The 23,261-nt window shown below is 41.6% G+C and overlaps 1 protein-coding gene across 4 annotated transcripts in view; it reads right to left on the bottom strand.

Annotated features, from left to right (window-relative positions):
* Positions 1 to 9,900: 9,900 nt before the first annotated feature.
* The window catches only part of MAPKAPK3 (MAPK activated protein kinase 3), a 50,607-nt gene continuing 37,246 nt past the window's right edge, over positions 9,901 to 23,261 (bottom strand). Inside the window, exons 5-12 of one of the 4 annotated variants that reach the window (XM_055708149.1) lie at positions 21,806 to 21,885; positions 19,855 to 19,981; positions 18,316 to 18,391; positions 18,013 to 18,137; positions 15,899 to 15,984; positions 13,198 to 13,278; positions 11,642 to 11,689; positions 9,901 to 10,687 (exon numbers count right to left, since the gene is read on the bottom strand). In XM_055708149.1, the coding sequence (XP_055564124.1) occupies positions 10,535 to 10,687; positions 11,642 to 11,689; positions 13,198 to 13,278; positions 15,899 to 15,984; positions 18,013 to 18,137; positions 18,316 to 18,391; positions 19,855 to 19,981; positions 21,806 to 21,885 (776 nt within the window). In that variant the 3' untranslated portion in view covers positions 9,901 to 10,534. Of the gene's footprint in view, positions 10,688 to 10,901; positions 11,690 to 13,197; positions 13,298 to 15,898; positions 15,985 to 18,012; positions 18,138 to 18,315; positions 18,392 to 19,854; positions 19,982 to 21,805; positions 21,886 to 23,261 lie in introns of those variants that run through there. The other 3 variants (XR_008731912.1, XM_055708151.1, XM_055708152.1) reach the window with 3 other exon arrangements.

Here is a 23,261-nt window from a genome sequence, read left to right as displayed (position 1 = left end):
AGTGCACTTGTGCTCTGTGTTCAGCTTCCTTCTCTGCCCAAAACTCATGTAACCTTTCCGAGTCTTTCAGTTCCAGATTCTCAAAGGCCACTAAGTCCTTCACTGCCTTTGAAATCAGAGTAGTCTCACTATTCTACTTCCACTATTTCCTAAGACTGGTAAGGATTTGCACATGATTATGAGATGGGCATTTTAGAAAAAACACAGAGAGTATGTTTGGCAGCACAGAGGCAGAAATAGAACAGGTATTACACACCTGTGTGAAGCACACCATTCATCCTCCGTGTCTCAGAGGCAGAGAAGGTATGAATACTTAAAAGTAGTTTTGCACAGAAACATTTACAAGCAATGCATAGTCTTACCAGCAACCCTTTTCTTTCACACGTATCTAAACCAGCCTGCACTTGTTAGATGCCCGTTTGATTTATTTGCCCATCTTTAAAACTGATCCATTATTTACATTTAACAAAGAGAATCAAATCACATATGTAGGTATGGCGAGATGTGGGTGTCCTGACAGGAAGATTTGGCCTCAGATGTCCCACCTCCAGGTTTTTTGTTGGGTTTTTTTTTCCCCTCCAATCATATTATTACTGTCTATGAGTCATTTCATTAATCCAGAGAGAAGGCTAGAAAACAAGTGAATAAACACCCTGCTCCACAACCTTCTGTCTGCATTGTTTACTTCTCTGCTAATGAATGAACAGCTAAAAACCAGAATTATCCTAATTGGGGACATTCAAAGGGCCATTATGTCCTCTTTGTCAATAACTGCTGCCTGGGTCTGCCAGTGATTACAGTACATGATCAGAGGATGATCTCTGAATGTTCACTCCAGGGCAGTGTAAATCATGGAATCACAGGATTGTTTGGGTCAGAAGAGACCTTAGTCCAGGAAAACAGTGGAAAGGAACACACATGCAAATCAAAAAGTGCACAGGAGTCTCTTATGTGGCCACACTTTTCCCATTAAAAAATGATTAAAAAAAGGTGTGAGAAACACAACAGTTGTGATGCTAGACACAGGACCCTGCCTCCAGCAGCACACGGTCAGGTCTCTGGAAGTCAGCACATGCTCCAAGCTCTGCAGTTCGCCCTGTGTGCATGGATAGGGCTCTTCATTTATCACGAATGTGGCAGGCAACTGTCAGAGTGATCCTATCTCTAGTGACTTGAATAAAGATAGAAGATGAAGGACTAAATGAGAAACAAATTACTGTAGACTCAGTTTAGCCCTCCAACACAGGAATTACAGGAATTCAAAGTCTAACTTCTGCTATCCTGGAGGCCTGGGTTTCACTCTCCCTTGCAGTCCCACAGCTGCAGAGGCAGATACAGGTGAACTGATGCTCAGTGCAGCCCACACTTCATCCCAGCTCCTTTTGGATGCACAGAATCAACTTTTTCTTGCCTCGCTCGAAAGCACAGACAGAGTTAAACCCTGGGACTATTAGTTCAGACACTGTAAGGTGTTTGACAAATCCCTTTCAACTTTCAAGGATAGGAATATCGCAGAGTTTCTTCATAAAACAAGTATTTAATGCCCACAGATAGCATTCTAAATAATGTTTGGATTACTATGAATTATTTCCAAAATAAGGCATGATGCTAGGTCTGCTTGTGCACTTTATATACTCTTTCTCCTTTGTTGCCACATACGCTCAATTTTGGAATTTAGCCTAGCATTTATATTTCTGCATTTTGGTGCATAGTCAAACATGCTCTGATCTGCTTTCAAAGAGAATCTATTAATTTCTATATCAAGGGCTGATGTTCAAGCCCTGAGCTAAACATACAGCCCAACAGAACACGAAATTCAGCATTTGGCCATCCCCTGATGATTTCTTTTCCTGTTCCTATTGTATAATGTCTCCATCACGTGAGCGGTATTTTTCCATTTTTGTGACAACTGGTTGCATACGAGGGTTTGTCCCTGCCAATCGCCACACAAGCAGAGGTGCCTGCTTAAAATATGTTCAAACACTTGCAGAAATTACCATCTACTGCCCTGCATCCTTCTAGATGAGAATGCGCAGCTGTCTGGGGCAGACACAAATATCGGACATCACTGGTCTCTGACATTGCCACAACACATCAGCTTGTGTCACCTGGGCTTCTCAGGACTTAGATGGGCAGACCACCTCCAAACCTGGTCTGAGCCCTGTCAACAAATATGCTGACATCTTTGTGCCTGGCAGCATTTCAGATCAAAAGTTAATATTTTACCAGGCTCCTTGATAGCTTGTGACACACAAATCAACACAAAGCTAGCGTTCAGCAAATAAAATAGCCCTTCCCTAACTCTCTGTGAGACTGTTTCAACAGAACATCGTTTTCTTCTTATAATCCAATTATTTCAGGAGAAACAGAACAAAAACCTGAGTATGATTTAAAAGCGGTCAGCCAAGGGCTAACCACCACTCCATCACAGGGTATTTTCCCCCACATCTGCCACACAGTGCAGCAGACCAGAAGTGGGGAGGGCTGCTGGTATCCCCGGCTGGGGGACTATGTTCCTGCATCCAGATGCCCCAGGTACGAGAGGTCCAGCCCTCAGAGCAAACGTGCTGCTCACTCCTGCTCACCGTTCATATTACAGGACAGGTTCTCATTCCGTGCCAATCTCCTCTGACATACACCTACTATGAGTGGGCCTGCCGTCAGGGACAGGGTGACAGGGTGACAGGCCATGATCTGCCAGGCAGCTTCCCACAAAACTGAAATTTCCTATAGAGCTGAGGTACAGCTACTGAGCAGTATGTACAGACAACTAACTCAACGTCCTTTTACCTGACCTGCCAGGCCCCATCTGCGCATGTAGAATAAAGGCAATTCCAGCCAGAGCTCCTCCTCACCACCCCTCTCCTCCTCCTCTTTGGACTAAGCAATGTCCAGTGGCAGACAGAAAAGAGATGACAAAAGACATGAATCCAGACATTTACTGGCAGTGAGAACCTTACTTTAATGATGCTGTGGGAAGAAAAAAAAGTGAACGTGACAACAAAAGCTCAGACTGAACTTTTTGAGGTTTTGTGCCAGCATATATATCTCTCCATATGTAAATATATATTTGATTTGTACTTCTGAATTGAAAGCATTTGGGCCACAACATTTGCAATACTTTCACATATACTAAACTTTACGATATATGACTTCAGAGATGTAAGCACACAGAATCACTTTTGACATGGAAATCATCATCATACAAAGAGAAAGCTACCAGGTCTGTCTTTAAATAAATAATTTTTGTTATGATGGTATTTCTGATTAACAGAAATTCGAATTAAATTTCTGCTTTCACATATACAGGAGTTAATTCTAATTAAGCAAGCTCAAGGTTTTCAGTTGCCTGGATAGTCCTAATTAGATTCTTCCACATTATTACTTCAACATATGCGATCATACATGCATACAAATATCAATGTTCTTTTTATCAAATATGAACTTCCTTTTCATATTTTCACTGGAAATAAATACCTGAGGTTGGGAACTAAATCTGCTCCAAAGGGAAATACACAACCTCAGGAATCCTACCCAGAAAAGTTTCAGGCTTAAACGAAATGCTTTAAAATTTATTTGCTTTAGTACAGAATAGCACCACCATTTAGGTTTCATATAGAAATAAAACTTTTTATATTAGACTGTAGTTGTGGGAAGAAAGTTTGACGTGTATGTGTGTGCACACAAATGACTGTAGATAAGCTATGAAAGTAAACAATATTAACAAAGTAATCACTTATTATTACTGAGTTCCTGTTAGCCAGCCATATAATTGTTGTAACTTGAGATGACGGAAGCTTCAAGTGACAAGCACCAGATGCCTTATGACACAGTTGTGTACTTCTCAATCTAATGATTTCTTACTAGACAGTTGTTCCAGGATCCTCGAGGAACAGCTTAAAACCTGACTTTGTGCAGGCATGACAAATTAATCAAGAAAACATCTGATAGCTCTCCTGAGTGCCAGCCAAGGTCTGAGCTGGATGCAGAGAATCCGTTATGAAACAAGGAGGCAGACCTAGCTGAGTCACTTTAAACCAGGAAATTCAACTCCTTCCTACTCCTTAGATTTAAAATATCCTATAGCAAAAAGCTTCAATAGGATTTTTTTTTTTTTTTAATGTTTTGGGAAGAAACTGAAATTGCAGTCAAATCTCTTTAAAGCAAATACTCATAACTTCCAAGCAGTATAAAATACATCAAACTAACAAAATTAAGAAGAAAAAAATAAAAGGATTTGAAGGGAAGAGAACTAGACCACTTCATTTCACTCTTTGTAGTTAAGTAAGTATTCCACATAAAGACGTAAAAGTCAGGAGGAGGAAATAGAAGTATTTCTGCTCTAATTGGCTACTTGTCAGTGAGATAATGTACAACCACCACCAAGAAATTCTGGAATAACAGTTCTATGATGCAGGACACGAGCACCGTGCTTTACACAGCTGATTGAAAAAAAGCTTAAATCCCATGGGAAATAGGACTTTAAAGCAAGATAATTTCCTAAGAAATTTAAAAATGTTTTGTTCTGTATAAAACTGAGAAAAAGCAAAGGTTAAAACACCCATGCAGGAGCTGAAAGAGCTGATGACTCCACTTACACCCCTCCATTTACTGCAGCACGTTGGGTAGGAGAGATGATGATGGAAGAAGTGCATCAGCCTCTGGGAGGAGTCTCAGTGAGGCAAGCATGGCAGAGCAGCTCATCACACCATCAAGCAGGGGACTTCTGTGATGCTGAAGGGAGACCAGCATCCTTTTGGGTTATCTCTAAAGGAGGCACCCATAAATATTGGACAGTAAACCCACAGCCCATTCTCAAACAGGAAGAAAAAGTATTAAGTTCCAGCTGGGTTAATTTCTTTGTGGAGGTCTTCTATTACCCTCAGAGGGATATTGTTCCTGCTATTACTCATTGCTCGGAACTTTCCTCCTTATCATTTTACATACAACGTAGTTTCTTGTTTCTTGCCACGTAGTGGGATTCCTTGAAAATCTTCCAATACTGTACACCACAAGAAGTTCAGAAATAAAAGAAGAGGTGGTACAACTGTAACTGAGCCAAAAGAACCCAAACACAAACATTGCACCATGGAACATGGGCCTTGAGACAAATAATTAGATTTTTACTCAAGACAAGGGTCAAACACACAGTGATAAAGTGCAAGATAGAAATGCAAAATGTCTGAAAGCAAAAAAGAAAGTTAACCTCATCTTGACAAGGTTTCTGCAAGCAGAAAGGGAGTTCACTCAAGCAGCTTTGGGGGAGCAGAATTTAATCTGCAAAGCATATTTGTTCAGTTATTAGTTGCTCTAAAAACTGGGCCACTTATTTGGTATACTAAGAGCATTTACTCAAAAGTCTCATTTATAAACATCAAGCTGAGCCTTGCTTTAGACTACCTCAGGAAAAAAAAAAAAATGGAGCCTGTAATGTATATCCATCTTTAGGGAAACATAATTATTTCTGAATTCAGGAACTGCTCTGGGCTGGAGCAGCAGCTAATATCCCAACCAGAATTTCCTTGATCATTACTCAAGCAGCAGCATTTTTGTTTTAAAAAACCTTCCTCCTCCTCCCCCACCAGTATTCCTCTTCTAACACATTCCATTCTAATTTTAGTCTTTTGAGAAGTTTCTTTTCCAGATCAACCCACTCTTTTCCACATTTAAATAATTTTCATTTTTTTTAAAGAGCTCAGCTTTAGCAGATGTTTCAGTAGCTAAGCAATAAGAAATCTCTTGAGAACATCTTCCAAGTTTCCCAAATGGATTAGCCTGGAAGTTTTGGGAGAACAGTATTAGGCAAAATAGACAGGCCATTTAATTTCAAAACTGGAATAAAACTCTCAAGATAAAAAAAGACAAAAAGAAGCTCTGAAAAAGAAGCACTTAGCTCACTGTTAACAGATAAAGTAGGTGCAGCAAGAGACACTTGTTACACCAGCAATACTGGTAATTAACCTGAATGCACTAAAATTCAACAGAAATAAATCTGGAAGCTTAACATGGAAGAAAATGATGCAACACCTCCATATTTTTTTTTTTTTTTTAATTTTCAGCTTCATTGCAGCCCCATGACCAAGAATACTAAGTGGTTTGCAACCACGGACTAAATAAGTACATTGCAGTGGCTAACGGTGGACAAACCCCAGCATGCTGTCAAAGCGGCAGAGACTTCACTAGTAACTTGGGCCAGCAGTCCCACACAGCTAAAACATATTTATTATCAGATCTGGAAGCTGAACTGAAGCAAGGTCAAGATATCTGTACACTACAAGTACCACCCCTCCCCAGACAGAAGATAGCCTGGCCCTTCCATGTCACCTCCAGCTATTTGAAAGCTGCACTTTTTCTCTTTTGGCTTCTGGAAGCTAAAACCACCGCAGTACCTTTTTGCAGTCTCAAGTATTATGAGTAAACTTGTATGACGATGCCTCTGTGCCTTTATGCAGTTAGAGCAGACCTGTGACAGCTTGGCACCTGGTAGATTCATGAGGCAGGAAATTTTGAAGTGAATTTAATGCCAGGCATCATTTACAGATTTACCAATATAGATGTTCATCTACAGCCACAGGGTTATCTTCCACATTTCCCTAGAGTGCAGCAAGATCCTCCTTCTCTAGCAGTGAAAAAGTCTAATAATAAGTTGAATCTATCCTGCTACATCTGCACAGAGGTAGCACTTGCAGTAAAAAATAAGTTGGAGCAGAATACAGCAGCAAACTTTCTTATCTTATTCTTCAACATGACATATCATCCCCCATTTCTACTCACTTTGCCTCATCAAATACATCTAACCACACAAGACTAAAAAAAAAAATATTACCCCCCCCTATTTTAAAGTTGTATCTAATACTCAAAAAGCATTTTCTTACCCAGTGCAAAGATTTCAGGGAAACATTTCTTCAGCAAATGTTATTACCTAGGAGTGCTCTAACTTCAGTTTTCTAGATGTGAGATGCATTAAGGATGTACCTGTAGTAAACTTACTTCTTGTTAGCTTGCAAGAATTTTTGACTATTTTTGTTTTCTTTGAGGTTTCAAGTATGTGTTCTCTGCCTTCCAAATTTGCTCCCTTGTCTTCATCCTGTTTAGGCTCTCTAAAAGAGAATTAACTATGTTCACTCTCAGCCATGCCAGCTCCACTACTGAGAACAGCCAGGTGAAGAGGGGAAATACTGAAACAGGAAAAAGAGAATCCGGTATTTCCACAAAAAACTCTCTAAAACATGTACTCTTGGAAGAAAGGAGTTCTCCCACATATAAATTAATTCTCTGCTTGCCTTCACTCCCTTTGTCCCTGTGGTTTGTTAGTGAGTGTGAAAGGGCACTGGTGAATGAGCTGGGGTGCATCCTCAAGGGCAAGTTTTCCTCCCATTAAGTACAGCGGAGCTGCCTCCCAGGGCTGACTTCATGCTTGGGCTAAGCGTGCAAATAGACCAGAGCAGCTGGACAAAGGTAGAGCAGAGGTGTTAATCTGTAACACAGGTTTCAAACAGTACATGTAGTCATGATTACATGCAAGTAATTAAAAGCTTTGGCTCTCTCCTCCTCACTAAATCTTCCTTTTCTCAAAAGCGCCTTTGCCAAATAAAGACTGAATTGAAAAGAGGACGGGAAATTAGATCAAACTGAGTACGTAGCATTCCCATTATCCCTCACGTCAGCCAAGTCAGAAGCGGTTACATAATTGGGCCTCTAGACTCTAGGCAGTGAAGTGTTAAGAGAGAAAAAGCAATCCCAGGACTGCATGCTGGGTTTGACAAATAGAAAAACACAGAAGTAGGACAAGAGCTTACCATTAATGTTAGTTTTTAATTGTACCATGTCAAAAAAAGGGTCATCATATGGCACACGTGGTCAAAGAGGTAAGAAAGTGTGCAGTGCAAGAAATGGAAAAGTGAGGGAGGGAATTTTATCTGCACTCGTGTACGCGATTGTGTGTGAATCAGAGAAAGTGCACTTGAGTGAGCAAGAACGCATGTGTATGAGAGGAGTACAGTGCAGGGAAATACAAGGGGAGGCAGCGGCCCATAAGCAATTGCTATGAAAAGGAATGGGGGCGGGGAATTGTGCACAGTCCTTTTATAGCTTCTGCTGTAAAAAATAAATAGACCTTTTAATCTGTGTTCTCCTTGAAGCCTTCTCTATTGACCATTCATTTCTTCTTTCCCTTCCCAGCTCTTTAACTCTTCTATATATGGTTGAAGAATATGCAAATGCATAATCAGTTCTGTAATAGCCTATCCTTTCTAAAAACAGGCTATAAATTTGGATTCTAAGCAGCAGATTCTAAAAAGACTATTATACTGTATGGCTGGGGGGAAAAGGCAAGGCTCAAACACCACCACTAGCACACCTGGGTTCTTTGTACCGCAGCGGGGCCGCAGCCCGGCAGGAAACACCCTCGGCACAACGCGCGCACCTACCGCGCCGCGGGGCCCGAAGGGCGCAGCGCCCGTGCTGGCACCGGGCAGTGCTCCCTGCGGGCGCTGGCGACAGCACCGACGTGCCACAGGCCCCAAGACCCCGCAGCTTTCAGCTGACGCCAGCTACCAGGGCTGGGGAGCTCTCGGGGAGGCCGGGGACCTCGGGGCTGGTGGCGATGCTCAGGCCGGTCCCCCGCGGCCCCCAGCACTGCAGGGGGGCGCTGCGGCCAGCAGGGGGCGCCGCGGGGCCGGGGGACGCCGGGCGGCGCAGGGGCCGGTACGCACCGCCGGGGGGGCCGGTACGCACTGTCGAGGGGGGGCGACGAGCAGAGCTCCCTGCGCAGGTCCCCGCAGTTCGCACAGCTCCGGCTGAGCCGGCCACGCTTAGCACAGGCCCAGAGCCCGCCCCTGCCCCGCCGCGCTGCGGGAGGCTGCGGGGTCCGAGCGGGCGCGGGTCAGCAGCTGCGCAGCTCCCGCGGCGCCGCCTCCCTCGGCTGCAGCGGGCACGAGGGCTGCCGGGCAACACCCGCGTACACCCCCACGTCTGCCGTTCTGAGGCCCTCAGTCTCCCGCCGGGCTTTACAGAATTCCTGGACGCTGTCTGTGCAGGGCGGGCCGCCAGCACTCTTAAGTCCGAACCCGAGGAGATGGTGCTGTCCTGCCTGAAGGGACCGAAAGCTGAAGGTGCTGTGCCCGCATGCATCACCCATCACTCCAGCTTCTGAACTGCTGCCCGGTTAAGACTGGAAACCCACAGGAAGGAATCGGGCCCAGATGGGCTTTACAGTTCCCCATGGAAAACTACTCAGGAAGAGATACCATGTCTCAGAGCTCCAGACCAAACTGACAAGCAAGGCAGCACCAGCTGGAAACCAAAAGCTCCTGCTCAAACTTTGGGCAAGACAGAAGCAAACACATGGGTTGTGACAGTTTCAATACCATGCTACCCCCAAGGCAGCCAGGACATAACCACATCATACACAGGTTGCTGTGTTAACTGGGTTAGTGGGAGCATGTATCACCCCGATGGGCACAGAGATGGGAAGGTAGCAGTGATGTACATAGCACCCTCAAAAATTTGGATAGCATGGGACAGAAACTTGGATCTGGCTCTAATCCCAGCTGCTGCACCCTGAACACATCACAACTATTCATTTGTTGTATTATCATTTACAGGTAGTGAATAACACTTGCATAATTTCTAGGAGTAACACGATAAAATATACTGGATGTGCTATAATCATAGAGATGCTAGATAAACATGAAATAATTTTAAAACACATCTTTGCAGAGACTGATACTTAAAACAAAACCCTTAAAAAAAATCTTGAAGTTGGGTAGCCTTTGAATGTGGACATCACTGAACACTCACTCCCCTTCTCCCCTTTTCCATCACCTTCGACACAGATGTACTTGCAAGGCAGTACAAACTCTGCAACATCTCAACAAAACCAGGGGTGACAGGAGGAAGGAATGTTGTAACATGATTTATTAAAATCAGTTTATAAAACCCTAGGACCATTTCACAAAGGAGAATGGAGGTCTCATCCAACACTGTGAAGATGGGAACAGAGCTCCCCAGACACGGTCCAAAGCCTCATATTGATCCTTGTTGGAGGTAACAAGATCTAGGTGGCAGTCAGATTTGACGATTCAGATCCTGTCTGGAGCCTTGTTTTCCTTTTTGTCTTTTAACATTCTTCCGAGCCTATTAACACACCAGTACTCTGTGCGCCTACCTCAAAGCAGTTTTTGTCTGCATCACTGGAAGCACATAATTTTCAGCCTAGACTAATAATACTTTCACAAATATTTGTGTCACCTCAACTTAAAAAAAAAATAATCAAAACACAGCGAGAGGAAATATTTTGATCACAAAGTAAAATAAACTAGCAAACCAAGGCTAGAATCTCATAAACCAAGAATTAGAATAGGAAAAAACCAATGGGTGGATATCCTTGTAGGTAATGTCCCTTAGGTGGTGAAAATCTTTGGATCCAGAAACACTGACAAAAACACCGCAAATGAAGTAGCATCCTCCCCCTCTCTGACCCCAGGAAACAAATCAACCCCAGCACCCCAAAATTTGCTACGATCAGCACATCTTAGGCACAGAATCTGGAGATAATTACCAGAAGGAATGCTGGCAGACACCAGGGTCCATTCAGAGAACATGCATTTGCCACTTCTTCCTGAATTTCAGAAGTGCCTCTTCCAGAGCAGTCTCTTGTATACAATTGCATGTCCAGTTGCACGCCCTAGAGGTTGTGGATCCAAAAGGAACAGTAATATTCTCTGCAGGATACTTTCAACTAATTAAATCCTTATTAAAAATCTTCACATAAAGTACCATTTAAATGAAAAACATTACAAGAGAGGGCCCGACAGTGGCATTGACGTGACACAATGGTTACAGTTTAGAAAACGTACATGTTTTCAAATGAGATTACATGACAAACTCAAACCTTCAAATGAGACCACATGAAGACTTTATGAAAATGGAAATGTATGGATGCCTTTTCCTGTAACAGGAATACAGGTGACATTCTGTAACTATAGGAGCTAAGTTTGGAAATATTGACTATTACCAATTCTAACACGAAATACTGTCCAGATGCATACATAATAGAACTGCACCTGTGCTACTCATATAAAGAGCAGTGACATTTTTCTTCTTTCTCAGTACTCATGTTTGAACTACCAAAACACTCCTAGCAGAACACTTGGCATTTTCTCTATTCCCAAGTTTTAAACACTAGCAGAAGTTACTTTTGTAGATGGCTGTTAAAGCTTCAGTGCATTAGTATGCTGAGACTGACTCCTGCTCTCTCCTCTTGTCTGACACATTTAAAGCCAAAACAAAACCCCATAACCTTTCTGGTATTACTGCACCTGCAACAGAGTCATGTCATATACATTAGCCTTTAAAAGCAAAGCCCTGATTCAAGTTATAAAAATGTAATCTTTCACACTGCTCACTCTTTGCAGGATAGCTTCTTCATGGTCTCATTGCCTTGTGGTACAGACTGAGTTGATCGCACTTATTTTAAATTGTTCCTTTTAACGTTTACCCTCCACCTACAGGTCCCTGGCTTCTCTTCTCATTGGTTATTGCACCCTGGGGCTGCAGAAGAGGCACCTGACTGCTTCTGCTTCTTACGGCGTTTGTTCAGGAGACGGTTGTTGGATGTTTTCAAGTCTTTGATTTTCACCTGATCATAGTCCACCCTCATGGTAGCCAAAGCACTGGTCATCTCCTCCTGAAACCAAGGAAGAAATTTATTGAAAACCCTGAAGCAAAAAGCACACTACTACTCCAACACTACTGCAGGAGATGAACGTACAGAAAGGAACCCTCTGTTACACTACAGCCAGAAATAGCTGAGCCCTTTCTGCTGCATTGGACTATGACTAAAGGCTTCATTCTAGTGATGGGCTCATTCAGGAGGAACTATTCAGACAGTGTTTCATATGTGAGCATGCAAGACCACACTCCACTGGCCTAAATTCCACCATGTCCCTATGCCCAGCATTTCTTACTGGCTGGCTCTGGGCCTTCACCAGCTACTGAGCCTGGGCTTCTTATACTAGACTCAAACCACTGCTTTCCTTGCTCTGTCACCAAACTAGGCTAGCAGGAACTAGAATAAAGAGTCCATACAAAGTTGCTTAAAATTAGGAGCTTCGAATTCACACGCTTCCTTAGCTGGGATTAATGTTTAAATGCAGGCAAATTTAAAACTTTTAAAGAAGGTTGTGAACAAAAATCTGCTTAAGTAAATGTCTAGGCATTTAGTTCAGGAACAGAAAACCGATTAAATGTTACGGGAATGTTGGTGGCCCAAGGGAATACCTCTGCGACCTATACATAAACATAGCACAAACATAAGAAGTTCTCAGAAACATGGAGATGAAGAAGGCTAAGTGAAAATTTGACCTCTTTTGACTTGGGAGGAAAATGTTGCCTAGGTCCTATGAAATTTTACTATTACATAGCTCAACATCTGAGACTATACATCAGTAATTTAAACAGAATCAGTAATCTGTAAAATACACTATAGAAATGTTGCAATTATCAAAACACAAAGCACTAAGTGCAGAAAATTCATCATTAATTGTAAATGCATGCCCGTGTCATAAAGGCCAGCAGGAAAGAGTTAAGGCTTGCATACAACTTTTAGTCTGCCCTATAATTTCACTGTGCAGGGAGCATTCAGCTGCCATTACTACAAACAGGAGGTGAGGCACCTGGTTAGATTAAGGGAAAGACAGATATGTTTATCCCCACTCTCACCAAATGTCATAACAAGACAAGGCTAAGGTGTTTCATGGTGTTTTACAATACAAGAACAGAGTAGAAAACCACAATGCAGCTTAATCCCTCCTGCCCTGTCCCCCTAGATTTTCATCATATTCTTCACTTCACTATAATGAACCTGAAACTTCCTCAACACTGTCCCTTCTCCTCTGTGGTTACATACAGTGGCTCAGCAGGTAGCATCATTAATACCTTTGATCATAAATATAATCTTTGTTGATACTTGGCACAGCTGTAAGGCTGTCAGATGAAGCTCAAATAGCTTTTTTTTTTTAAACAGTTACCATGTACACTACTGTTGTAACCAAGACTGTTAATGCTTCCCTTGTTTAACACAGTTGTATTCAAAATAGCCACAATCTTCAAGGAAATAAGCAAACGCAGAGAAACCAGCCCATCTAATCTCTTATCAGACTTGACTTCAAGAAATCTGAACTACAATTGACTCACTTTAACTTCATCCCAGTGGTCTTTATCCTCTTGCAGGACCCGTGCAGTATGAAGAGGAGTTGGTGGCACTGCCATTGATCTCTGAGAAAAGGGAAAAATTCTGAAAGAAGTGTTCTGCAAAATCAGGTTTGGGAAGTGACTGCTTGCTCTTTTATGTGTATGCAGGGCATAAAACTTTATCTAATGTCCTTTGGTGGCCCTCATTATTCATGCTTCCAATCACCCCACAAGCCAATTCATGTGTGAGGTAGAAGAGGACTTTAGTCCCCACATGACAGTATCTTTAAAGAACAAAAGGAGAGAAAAATCAGTGCTGAGTTTCTTTCACTCTGCCCCCTTCCAGTCCAACCAATAACCATGTGCTAGGTAAATTTTTATGTACATTTTAGATTTTAACTGTCATTTCACTATTCATTACTCAATGTTTTAAAGTGGTTAATCTGACCTTTATTTTGTGGGACCTTTTCTCGTACATATACATTAACTGAGATTACCAGTTTATCAGATCAGAAGTGTGCCCAAAAGAGGAAATTATACTATTATTCAGACTACGGGACAGTTCAGAACACGGTGCATTGTCTGAGATGCTCTTACACACAAAATTGAGATCTATGCTCACCTGCCACAAAAGATCAGTAAATACTTTAAATTAGAATAAGGTACAATTTCTAAAGCACAAGGCATAGTTCCCTAGCTAAATTCAGCAAGAATCATGGTATTTCTTGCCGGTCCATAACCCAAACTATAATTTCATTTGGATATTCTACCTTCCTTATGCTTTCTACCCAAACTTGCTGTCTGCTGCTGTGGGATCCTACACCAGACACAGCTGCATGCCAACAAAATCTAGGGAGATCCCTCCACATATCACTGTAAAAGAAGCATTACGTTGGAAGCAGTGCTTACACTACCAGGCTAACAGAAGCACTGCAGTAGTTACAGAAGTGGAAGCAGAAATCATGACTTGTGCAGCCTCTGGAAAAGGACCCTAGCTGGCCAGGGTATAGTTTTATTAAGTACAGCTGGGATAAGAGAAACGGAAAACCAGCAGAATGGCTTTAGTGATGTGCCTTAGCAGGTGTTGAAGATGCCCTCCTATCTGCTGTGAGCTGCTACTTGTTAAAAAAAAACTCCTTATTTACAAGCTAACTGGAGGATTATGTGCTACACCTAAACTGACAATTTTTGCATAGTTCACAATAATACTTCTGCTATCCATTTATCAAAAACAATAAAAAAAGAAAGGAAGAAAAAGGAGAGACAAGCACCCTGCTCTGCTGTTTGTGCAAGGAAGAACACAGACATTCACTATGTTGGTCTTTCCCTCTCCCTCCCTCTGCCTCATGGGAAAAATACATTCAGCAGAAAAAAAATGCCAATCTGCAGCTCCTAGAGCATTCTTCCAGGAACATTATCTAGCACAGCTCTTTGGTGCAGTGGAGTCTATAGACCTTGTCTCTAATCTCCTCCTTATTAATTGGTTATATGCATATTTCAAGTGACATGTGTCGCTGTAGGTGGTAGCTTCCTTAGCTATTAGGCACTCATTCTGTGAAATTCATCGCCTGCTGACTTCTGAAATACCTCCTTCTTGGGTGTTCAAACACTTAAAGCTGGAGGTATTTATTCCAAACATGATTACATTTTTGTTTGGTTAAAAAAGACTTAGAAACATTGTCTAGGTTCTGTTCTAGTTCTACAGAATCTCTGTAACCCCAATTTCTCAGCTTTCACAACTCTAAATGAACACATCCATTTACTTCATCAGGATGCTACACAGCTATTTTTATATGATTGTAAGGGCTTTCTGATCTTCAAACAGGCATTAAAGAAATGCTTTAGTCATGCCTCTGTTTCTGCCCCTTCCTCTGAGGATCAGCATAGACAGAGAAAGCACTATGGGAGAAAAGCGCATTCTACAGTACAAGTGATTCTGTTCCTGGCTGATGATTTTTTGGGCAGTGAGAACAAGACTGGTGTCTTGACAAGACAAGACTTTCAGGCCAGAAATGTGAGAAGTATAATCTGCTATTTTGAGTGACACCTACAGAGCAGAGATGATATCCTGAAACTCAGTCTGGTAACTCCTGAGATTCTCGTCTCGTTTGAAATATTAATATTATAGAGTATTTTTTCCCCCCCCAAAGAAATATTTTTAAAGGAAAAGTAAATTCAACCAAGTCACAGAATGAAACCTGAACTGGGACCATTAACAGCTCTGTGTACCACCCTATCTGGCAATCTCCTACTGGGTACTAAGCTGAGACCCTTGCTCCTCCCACACACATTTCCAAACAAGGATAAGAATTCCCACTAAGCACAGGACTGTGTTCACACTAACACAGCTATGCACAATGGTGGCTGGGACCACTAATAATAGCTCTTTTTAAATCCTGCACTGATGAAGTAAGTACATACAGTTTATTTTTATATTTTTAAAGAGAGTAACACATGCATATGCTGCAGAGTCAACAGTGACTGACTGCTCAGAGAAGATACAGATACATTCAGCTTTTGCTTCCAAGGACACTGTTGTGGGTGTCTTTCTTTATGTGTCCTCTGGTAACACCAAGAAGAATTGTGGTTCTACAGGCAGATGAACTTCTGTTAACAGTAATCATCATCCTTCTTTTGCCGTGCTATGTGGAGCTACATTAAGATCTGCATGTAAGAATTCATGTTGTAAATATATGTAACTCACATTAATCCAAGGGTGATTCATAAACTGAGAAACTGTCATCCTCTCTGTCGGGTCTGTCTTCAGTAAATGGCGAATCAGTTGTTTGGCTGAAAAACAACATGGCATGTTGTAGTCTACTACTGTGTTCCCAAGTCACCTTGAGAAGAAAGACCTGCTGAATGAAAAAAGATAATTTTGCAGAACTCAAAATACCTACCTATTGCTGTTATCATGTTAAGAAGCCATGTACAGTGAGGTAGGTTACGATGTTTAACGAGTCAAAACATGAAAACATCCAGAACAAGAGGTAAGAAGGAAAGATGAAGGCCTGGGGATTCCAGCTACGCTATCTACACCACCAAACCATTTTGAGAGCAAGAACCTGAGAAAAATAGAAACGTGGGAACAGAAAGCTGCCAAGCTGCCTGTCTGAAAGATGGCAACAGGCTTGGCATTATGGGCTGAATGAATGCATAAGCTGATGTTTTAGGAAATGACAGAAGACAAAAACTAGCACAGGCTGTGGAAAAAAAAGGACAATAAACTTTTATTTGACAACTGAGAGGCCACTAGAAGGACAACAAAGTCAAAGAAATAGATTGTACAAATAGGCTTTGTAGCAGTTTCTGAGAACATGGTATCTGCCAAAGCAAGAGTACTAAGTAACGGAGATATGATGAGAGTCTAGACAAGAGTTTCATTAATGCAGGTGACAGACCAGGAACACTGCATCCAAGGGATGATATTTAGAAAGATGTTCACATAACTTCCTTGGGGGAACCTAGAAAAACTTCTGAGTAAAAGTTCTCTTTTAGAAACATCAAATGCAAGACAACTAAATGCTTCTAAGAAGCTGCCAGAGATATAAGCTGAGACTTTAGTTTGTTGAGAGAGGCTGCAAAGGAGTTTTACAGTAGAGATTACTTGAAGTCTAAAATGCACAAGGGAACAAAAGCAGGGGACAACAGAGCCTGTTAAGGTGGTTACAAGAAGCTGGAGGGGAATTTAGAGGAAGTCTCCATAGATGATGCAATGATGCAATAATTAGATAAAGAAAATCATGACAAGAACAGTACAAAGGAGAGCAAAAAAGCAGTCTGCTACGGTGCCTGATCAGCCTAAAAGAGCACATGTAAACTAGGTGACCTTAATAGGTTTAAAGGTAGAAGGCACCTATCTTCATTCAGGCAAGCATACAGAAACCCTACAGATTTTCCAAGTGCATGTCCTCTCGCCAAGCTCTCCTGGTGTTTTGATAACTGCTGTAAGATGAACAAGACCCAAGGCAGACAAAATATTAAACCAGAAACACATAAGCAAAACACCTTCCTCATTAATGTTCAGTAGTCTATGCTGCACAAGCAGCCATGAGATCCAATGAGGGGTTAAAATGCCACAGATGACAGTATTATCCAACTATAACTTGTTATTGCTAAACAGGAGACAACAGCATGCTAGCAACAGCAAGATAAAGGGCTTGTTAGAAAAAAAGATGTGCCCAGAGGTTGCTGACCTTTCCCTCTAATATGACAGGCAGGTGAGACTTCCAGCTTATGGAGACTCTCAGAATAAGAGGGAACCAAAAACACCCACTTTCAGGACACTGGTTTGAACCCATCCAGGCCACAGCTGAACAGCAGCAGCTTTTGGTCAATGACTTATACAAAATGAATTGTTGACCTTGATTTAAGTGGTGGCTGGCAAGTTCACACATCACAAAAAACTAGCATGAAAAGTTGCCATCCTTGGCTGTATCACCAAGGAGGGAAAAGACTGAATGAGTTCTTCAGACAGTTTGCCTTTCTTCCAACTCAGCCTGCATTGCAGCTGTCCTGGCAGTCTCCTTTCTCAGGATTAAAGACTTGTTTCCAGAGGGTTTAATCTCAGCATTCACTAGTGCTAGCTGGAATTTGAAAGAAAGTTTTCATCAGTCCTTTACTTTCTGTAGTACCTAGGTTGCTGGCTAGTATCTGAGTTCCCAGTCATCCTCTGTAACACTTTACAAAAAATTAATTTAAATTCTAAAAGAAAGGGAAACAAAAACTAAGACAGGCTTTTAGAAATAGTCTCTTGTAAGCACTCCATCACTGCACAACACCATGCACACACTCATCAGTAGCAGTGAGCATTGTTACCTTCGTCTGACACTTCAGCCCACTCTGGATTGGGAAACCCATACTGTCCCATCCGAATTCTTCTCTTCATCCCTGGAGAAATGGCTTGACCAGTGTTTGAGTAGAATGGAGGGAACCCACAGAGGCTGTTAGAGTGGACAAAAGAACTCTTTAACTAGGAAAGTCCTTTCATCTCTTAAAAAGCCCCATACAAGCTCATATTCCTGAGCAGGTTGCATGATCCTAGTGACTAATTACTTGTAAGAGCAGATTTAACAAGATATGTCTGTTTTCTATTAATCAAGCCTCCTTCCAAATACTTACAGAATATATGTGATGACACCCAACGACCACATGTCACACGATTTGTCATACTTCTCAGGGCCAAGGACTTCTGGAGCTGAAGAAGATTAAACCCAGAAATTAACAGAGTACCAGATATTTTCTTTCCTCTCCATCACCTTATAAGTAGCAGCACACTTCATCAACAAATATCAGAGGCATTAAAAAAATGCAACTCACTGTAGGAACTGGGTACTATTTTCTATTGACAAGTTCCTAAACACATCTAATGTAGCTTTAAAGAGAAGGAATGAAGCTGGCAAAATGCCCTACTCTTCACCCTAGTGTCTCTCTGCTCAAGAGAGTACTAAGATTACAGAGAAGCAGAAGGAGCTATAGCTAAATGTGTACAGGGAGACACTGTGTTGAAAGAGGCAGAAGCATATGTTCCAGAAATCAGAACAGAAAGGACCTACTTTAGCTGTGATAAAATTTTGAACGATACTTAGATGGAGTGTGTTTATCTCCAGCAGCTACAGAGCACTGTATTTTAATTTGGCTTCCATAGCATTATATTTCATTTTTTTCCCCTGAGGCAGGTGAACTGGCAGGGAGCTTGATTTTGTGAGGAAAATGATTCTCTAAACTTATGAGCAATCATGCTGGTTTATAAGAAGGTGTTGAGAAGGGAAATGTCAGCTTGTTTAGATACAAATATAAGGCATAAAACGATGTATGTGTAAATTACTTAATATTTTATCACTAATCCCGGCTTACAAAAATATAAAGAAAGCATCAGAAAAAACCCCATGGCTAACGTATGATCTGCTAACAATGAATAACAGTATCTTTCAATACAAAAAAATATAAAAAACTTACATTGTAGAAATGAACCAATTCTTTCAAAAAATTAAACCCTTTCCTCCAAAGAAATTCCAAGCATGGACTGCCTCAGTTATACCATATGGTGAATGGCTATTAACTCAAAGACCAAAAGAGATGTACTCTAAAATGAGTGCATAAAGGACAGTCTACTGTGACATTCATTACACGGTGCTCTGTCTCTGGACCAGATACAAAATACAGGCAAAAATTCAGCTGTGATTAAGTCATGTTGGTCTTTTATTACTAATTCCTCCATTTGCCAGCTTTAAGAAGCTTTACAGATGAGGCAATACTCTCCTGTTATCTTTTATTGCATTAGTTAAGCTAAGGGACGTTTCGCAAAGAAACACCCAAATAATCATGAAGCTGAGTTAAAATTATGGCTTTTATTGCATCATTCAAAGGAAACATCTGGATTACTTCAAGTGCAATCAGAAGCAACATGTACTTTCTCCTTGTTCCTCATTTGCATCCCCTGTTAAGGTTGTTTCCTTTGCAGCCGAGGAAGAGAGCAGAACTGAGCTGTACTGGAAGCAGACTATGTTTGGGTTGGATCCCAGTTAAATTCTGCAGGCTACCTCTCTGCATTACATTCACAATAGAAAATTTCCCATCTATTCCTACAGTTCACTGTCCTACTAGAAGGGCGAAGGTGACAGACTGAAATAGAAAAGAAATGCATCTTGGATAACTTACCCACATAATAAGGAGTATAACAGGGTGTCTGCAGCGCGTTTAATACAGTGGTTTCTTTGGCAAAGCCGAAGTCTGTGAGTTTGAGTACAGTATCCTTCTCTTTAGAGGTGTAAAGCAAGTTTTCAGGCTGAAAGGCCACCAAGAGAAAGGATAAACTGGACAATGAAGAGATGTCTCTACTGAATTGAAAGGTCAAACGATTCCTGCTTGCCTGGATCACCACCAGCACCTGGGTCTTCTTATTTCTCTCACATCTCCACCACAGCATGCTGAAAGTTCCCTCCCAACATGTAGCATTTTTGCTCAGACTAAGGATCAACATCCTTCTCAATATGGTATTTAGGAGAGCCATCACAAGACTCTCATCATGTCCGATTAGCATCAAGTCTGGCTTCTTGAACCTCTCTCTAGTTCACTGCACTTACTAGGACTGTTCTGTCTAATCAACACCAGTTGATGTGACAGCACTCTGTACTGCACTCAGGTAGCTCAGGTAGAAGACGAGAGAAGTCATCAGCCAAACTCTCAATGAGCAACTGACATAACGCCATCAGAATTAACGGACACAGACACAGGTCCCTTCCTGTCCATCCCCATCCCCAACCCCCACCCTGAAACCCAAGTTAATTCCACTCTTGCTCTACACTCCATAAAGGCTCCCCAAAACCAGAATTGGCAAAGGAGGAATCACAGAATCACACAGCTCTTGTGCACAAGAACAGGGACAATAGAACATCTTCAGAATCTGCAACTGTTTGAACTTGTTTTCTAGCTTCTCAGTCATAAGGAAGCTATGCCTTCTCACATGCTAGTGTTTAGGGACATAAAGAACAAAGGGCTTGAAAGCAAACAGGATTTAGGATCTATTAAGTAATTTGTACCATTTCTATGTTAGTTCTCTGAGTGTGTGTAAGGGGTGTTTGGGGCTAAGCACTTCAGGTTTTGCACTGGTGATAGGCAATGGCACATAGCTCCACAAAAGGGAATAGATTTTTAGTCTCAGAACTGTTAAGTCATTCTCCAGTTCCTACGTAAAGAACCCTCAACCCACCCCTCAGTGACACCAAGCAATGGCAGCTCCCCTCCAGCTAAACACACAGAAGCATCTGTAGAAAATTCACAAACACTGAACTGCAGAAGCAATCAGATGCCTTGGTCTATCATTATGTGACCTGCTCTCCAGCACATTCCATCACACTGCTGTACCGCTGCACTAGAAATGCCTTGGCGCAGCTACCTTGTCTTTGCTTATACTGTGCACTTTACAGAATGAACACAAAATACAATACTACAAACCCTGTCAAATCTCTACAAGATCTGGGTACAAACTTTAGCTAATAAAACACTGTTCCACATAGTAATAACTGAGACCTTCCCATCTTCCCAAATATTTACATATACTAGTAAAGTGGGTTGGATGCATGGAATTGGTATTATTCCTCCCATATATGCACTGCTCCTGTTTCTGAAGGGGGTGGTGGTGTTTGTTTTTGGGGTGGGTTTTTGGTTTGTTTGGTTGTTGGTTTGGGTGTGGGTTTTTTGATTTTGGGGGTTTTTTTGGTCTTTTTAGGCAAGTATAAATCTGAAAACAACTAATAACTGGCAAAGACTGTACATAGAGGTATAGCATCTAATATAAGTTCATTTCAGGCAGTGTTATTTTCTTGTTAATTAACTGGATTGCAAGTTGGTAGTACCTCTTTAATTAACCATCTGACTATCACGAGATTCTTCTGCATTCTGTACACACCTAGGAGGCATTAGCATACATAAAATTCTGACCTTTGACTAGTTGCAAACTAGTTGTGAACAGATCCATTCTCACACTGGCAAAGGTACAGGAACACTCTGACCATCTGATTGTACTCCTAGATCTATTTAAACCACCACTGCCCATTTATTTTTCTGCCTTATGCTCTTTTCTCCCTGCCCACACACTTTCAAGACTCACCTTGACGTCTCTATGGGCGATGTTCATTGAATGCAGATACTGGATGGCTGTTCCAATGTCTCTCATTATTTCAGAGGCCTCTATAAATACAATTTTAGAGAAAGGTCACATTAACATTCCCACTGTAACTCAGGGACATGCTTGGGAATGCTTATGACTTACAAACAGCTTGCTGGAATACAGGGCTAGCATCAAGACTAGAGAACCTAAAATTAGCCCCAACAGCTGTGTTTTGGTTTTGCAGGCAGCCATAGCCCCCAGTTCCCTGGCTGTTCAGCCCTCCTGTGCAGGCACTGCAACTGAACCATTGAGTCTCCTGCTCTTTATGAGCTTGTAAAATTGTGTTTTAACCTGCTCACCGGAAAAGCAGCAAGAGCAGAGCAGGTACACAAGTAACATGCAAGACTACGGAGAAAGGAGCCCCAACGAGGACATAACCCTGATTGTCCAGGACATGTCCTCAGTTGTCTGAGAGAGAAGTTTAACTTTCAGCTTCTAGTTCAGGGGTAACAGAAGGATCTAAAAGATTTTCTAAAAACAGAGCAACATAACAATATAGTAATTTTAGGATAGGTTACATCTTCATTCCTCACAATCTTTAGTTTTTCCTCAGGAGAAACAAAATCAACAGTTCTATTCTGCAAAGCCCAAACTGCCACCTTTGAAATAATATGTTTCTAAAATTTAACATAACTCCAGTGGGAAATTCTAGTGGTTGGTGAGCTGCCTTGCAACAGCAGTACTCTTGAAGTCTGGAAGAGTTCAGTTACATAGGCAGAGGTTTCAGAGCAGGGAGGAGTGACATTCCCATTGTACTAAGTGAGCATTATGTTACATCACCATTGTCAGGGAAACAACAACTTCAACCTGGTCCTCTTTTTTCTGCATAGGTAGAAACCTTGGCTGCAGCAGTGAGAGAAGGTAGAAATCCTTGTACTATAACAACCTGGAATCCTTTCTGACATGGCTTGAGACTGAAATTACGCAATCTCAAGCAAGGCCAATCAGAAGGCAGGAACACTCATCTTCTTCAGGGAAAACCTTGGCTCCTAATGGGAAGTTGTAGCTGATATATAAACAGCTAGCGAACCTCGGGAATGCGGTGGAACAAGACTCATTTATCTCAGGAAAGAATTAAGGTGTTTTTTTTTGTTTAACACTCCCAGACGATTTTGAGTAAGTGTTTAAGATATTATACAATGCTATTTAATCTAGAAAAATCACGTTTTTAGCACAGTGGAGTCACTAATGATCAGAGTCTTTCCCCTGGAATCTTTTATTTTAGCGAGGAAGAAATAAATTTCCTGAAAATGCTCATTTTCCCTACATGAGTCTTTCATAACACTTAAAGGATTCATCCCAGGCTAGGAAACACAGGAGCACAGGATCAAAAAAAGCCTGGGCTCTATAAGAGACTTGCAAAACAGTCACAGTAATTTACAAGCTCGGGTGTAAA

The sequence above is a fragment of the Falco cherrug genome, chromosome 4 (assembly GCF_023634085.1).
Source record: "Falco cherrug isolate bFalChe1 chromosome 4, bFalChe1.pri, whole genome shotgun sequence".
Lineage (NCBI taxonomy): Eukaryota > Metazoa > Chordata > Aves > Falconiformes > Falconidae > Falco > Falco cherrug.
This window is presented reverse-complemented; position numbering and strand designations above follow the sequence as displayed.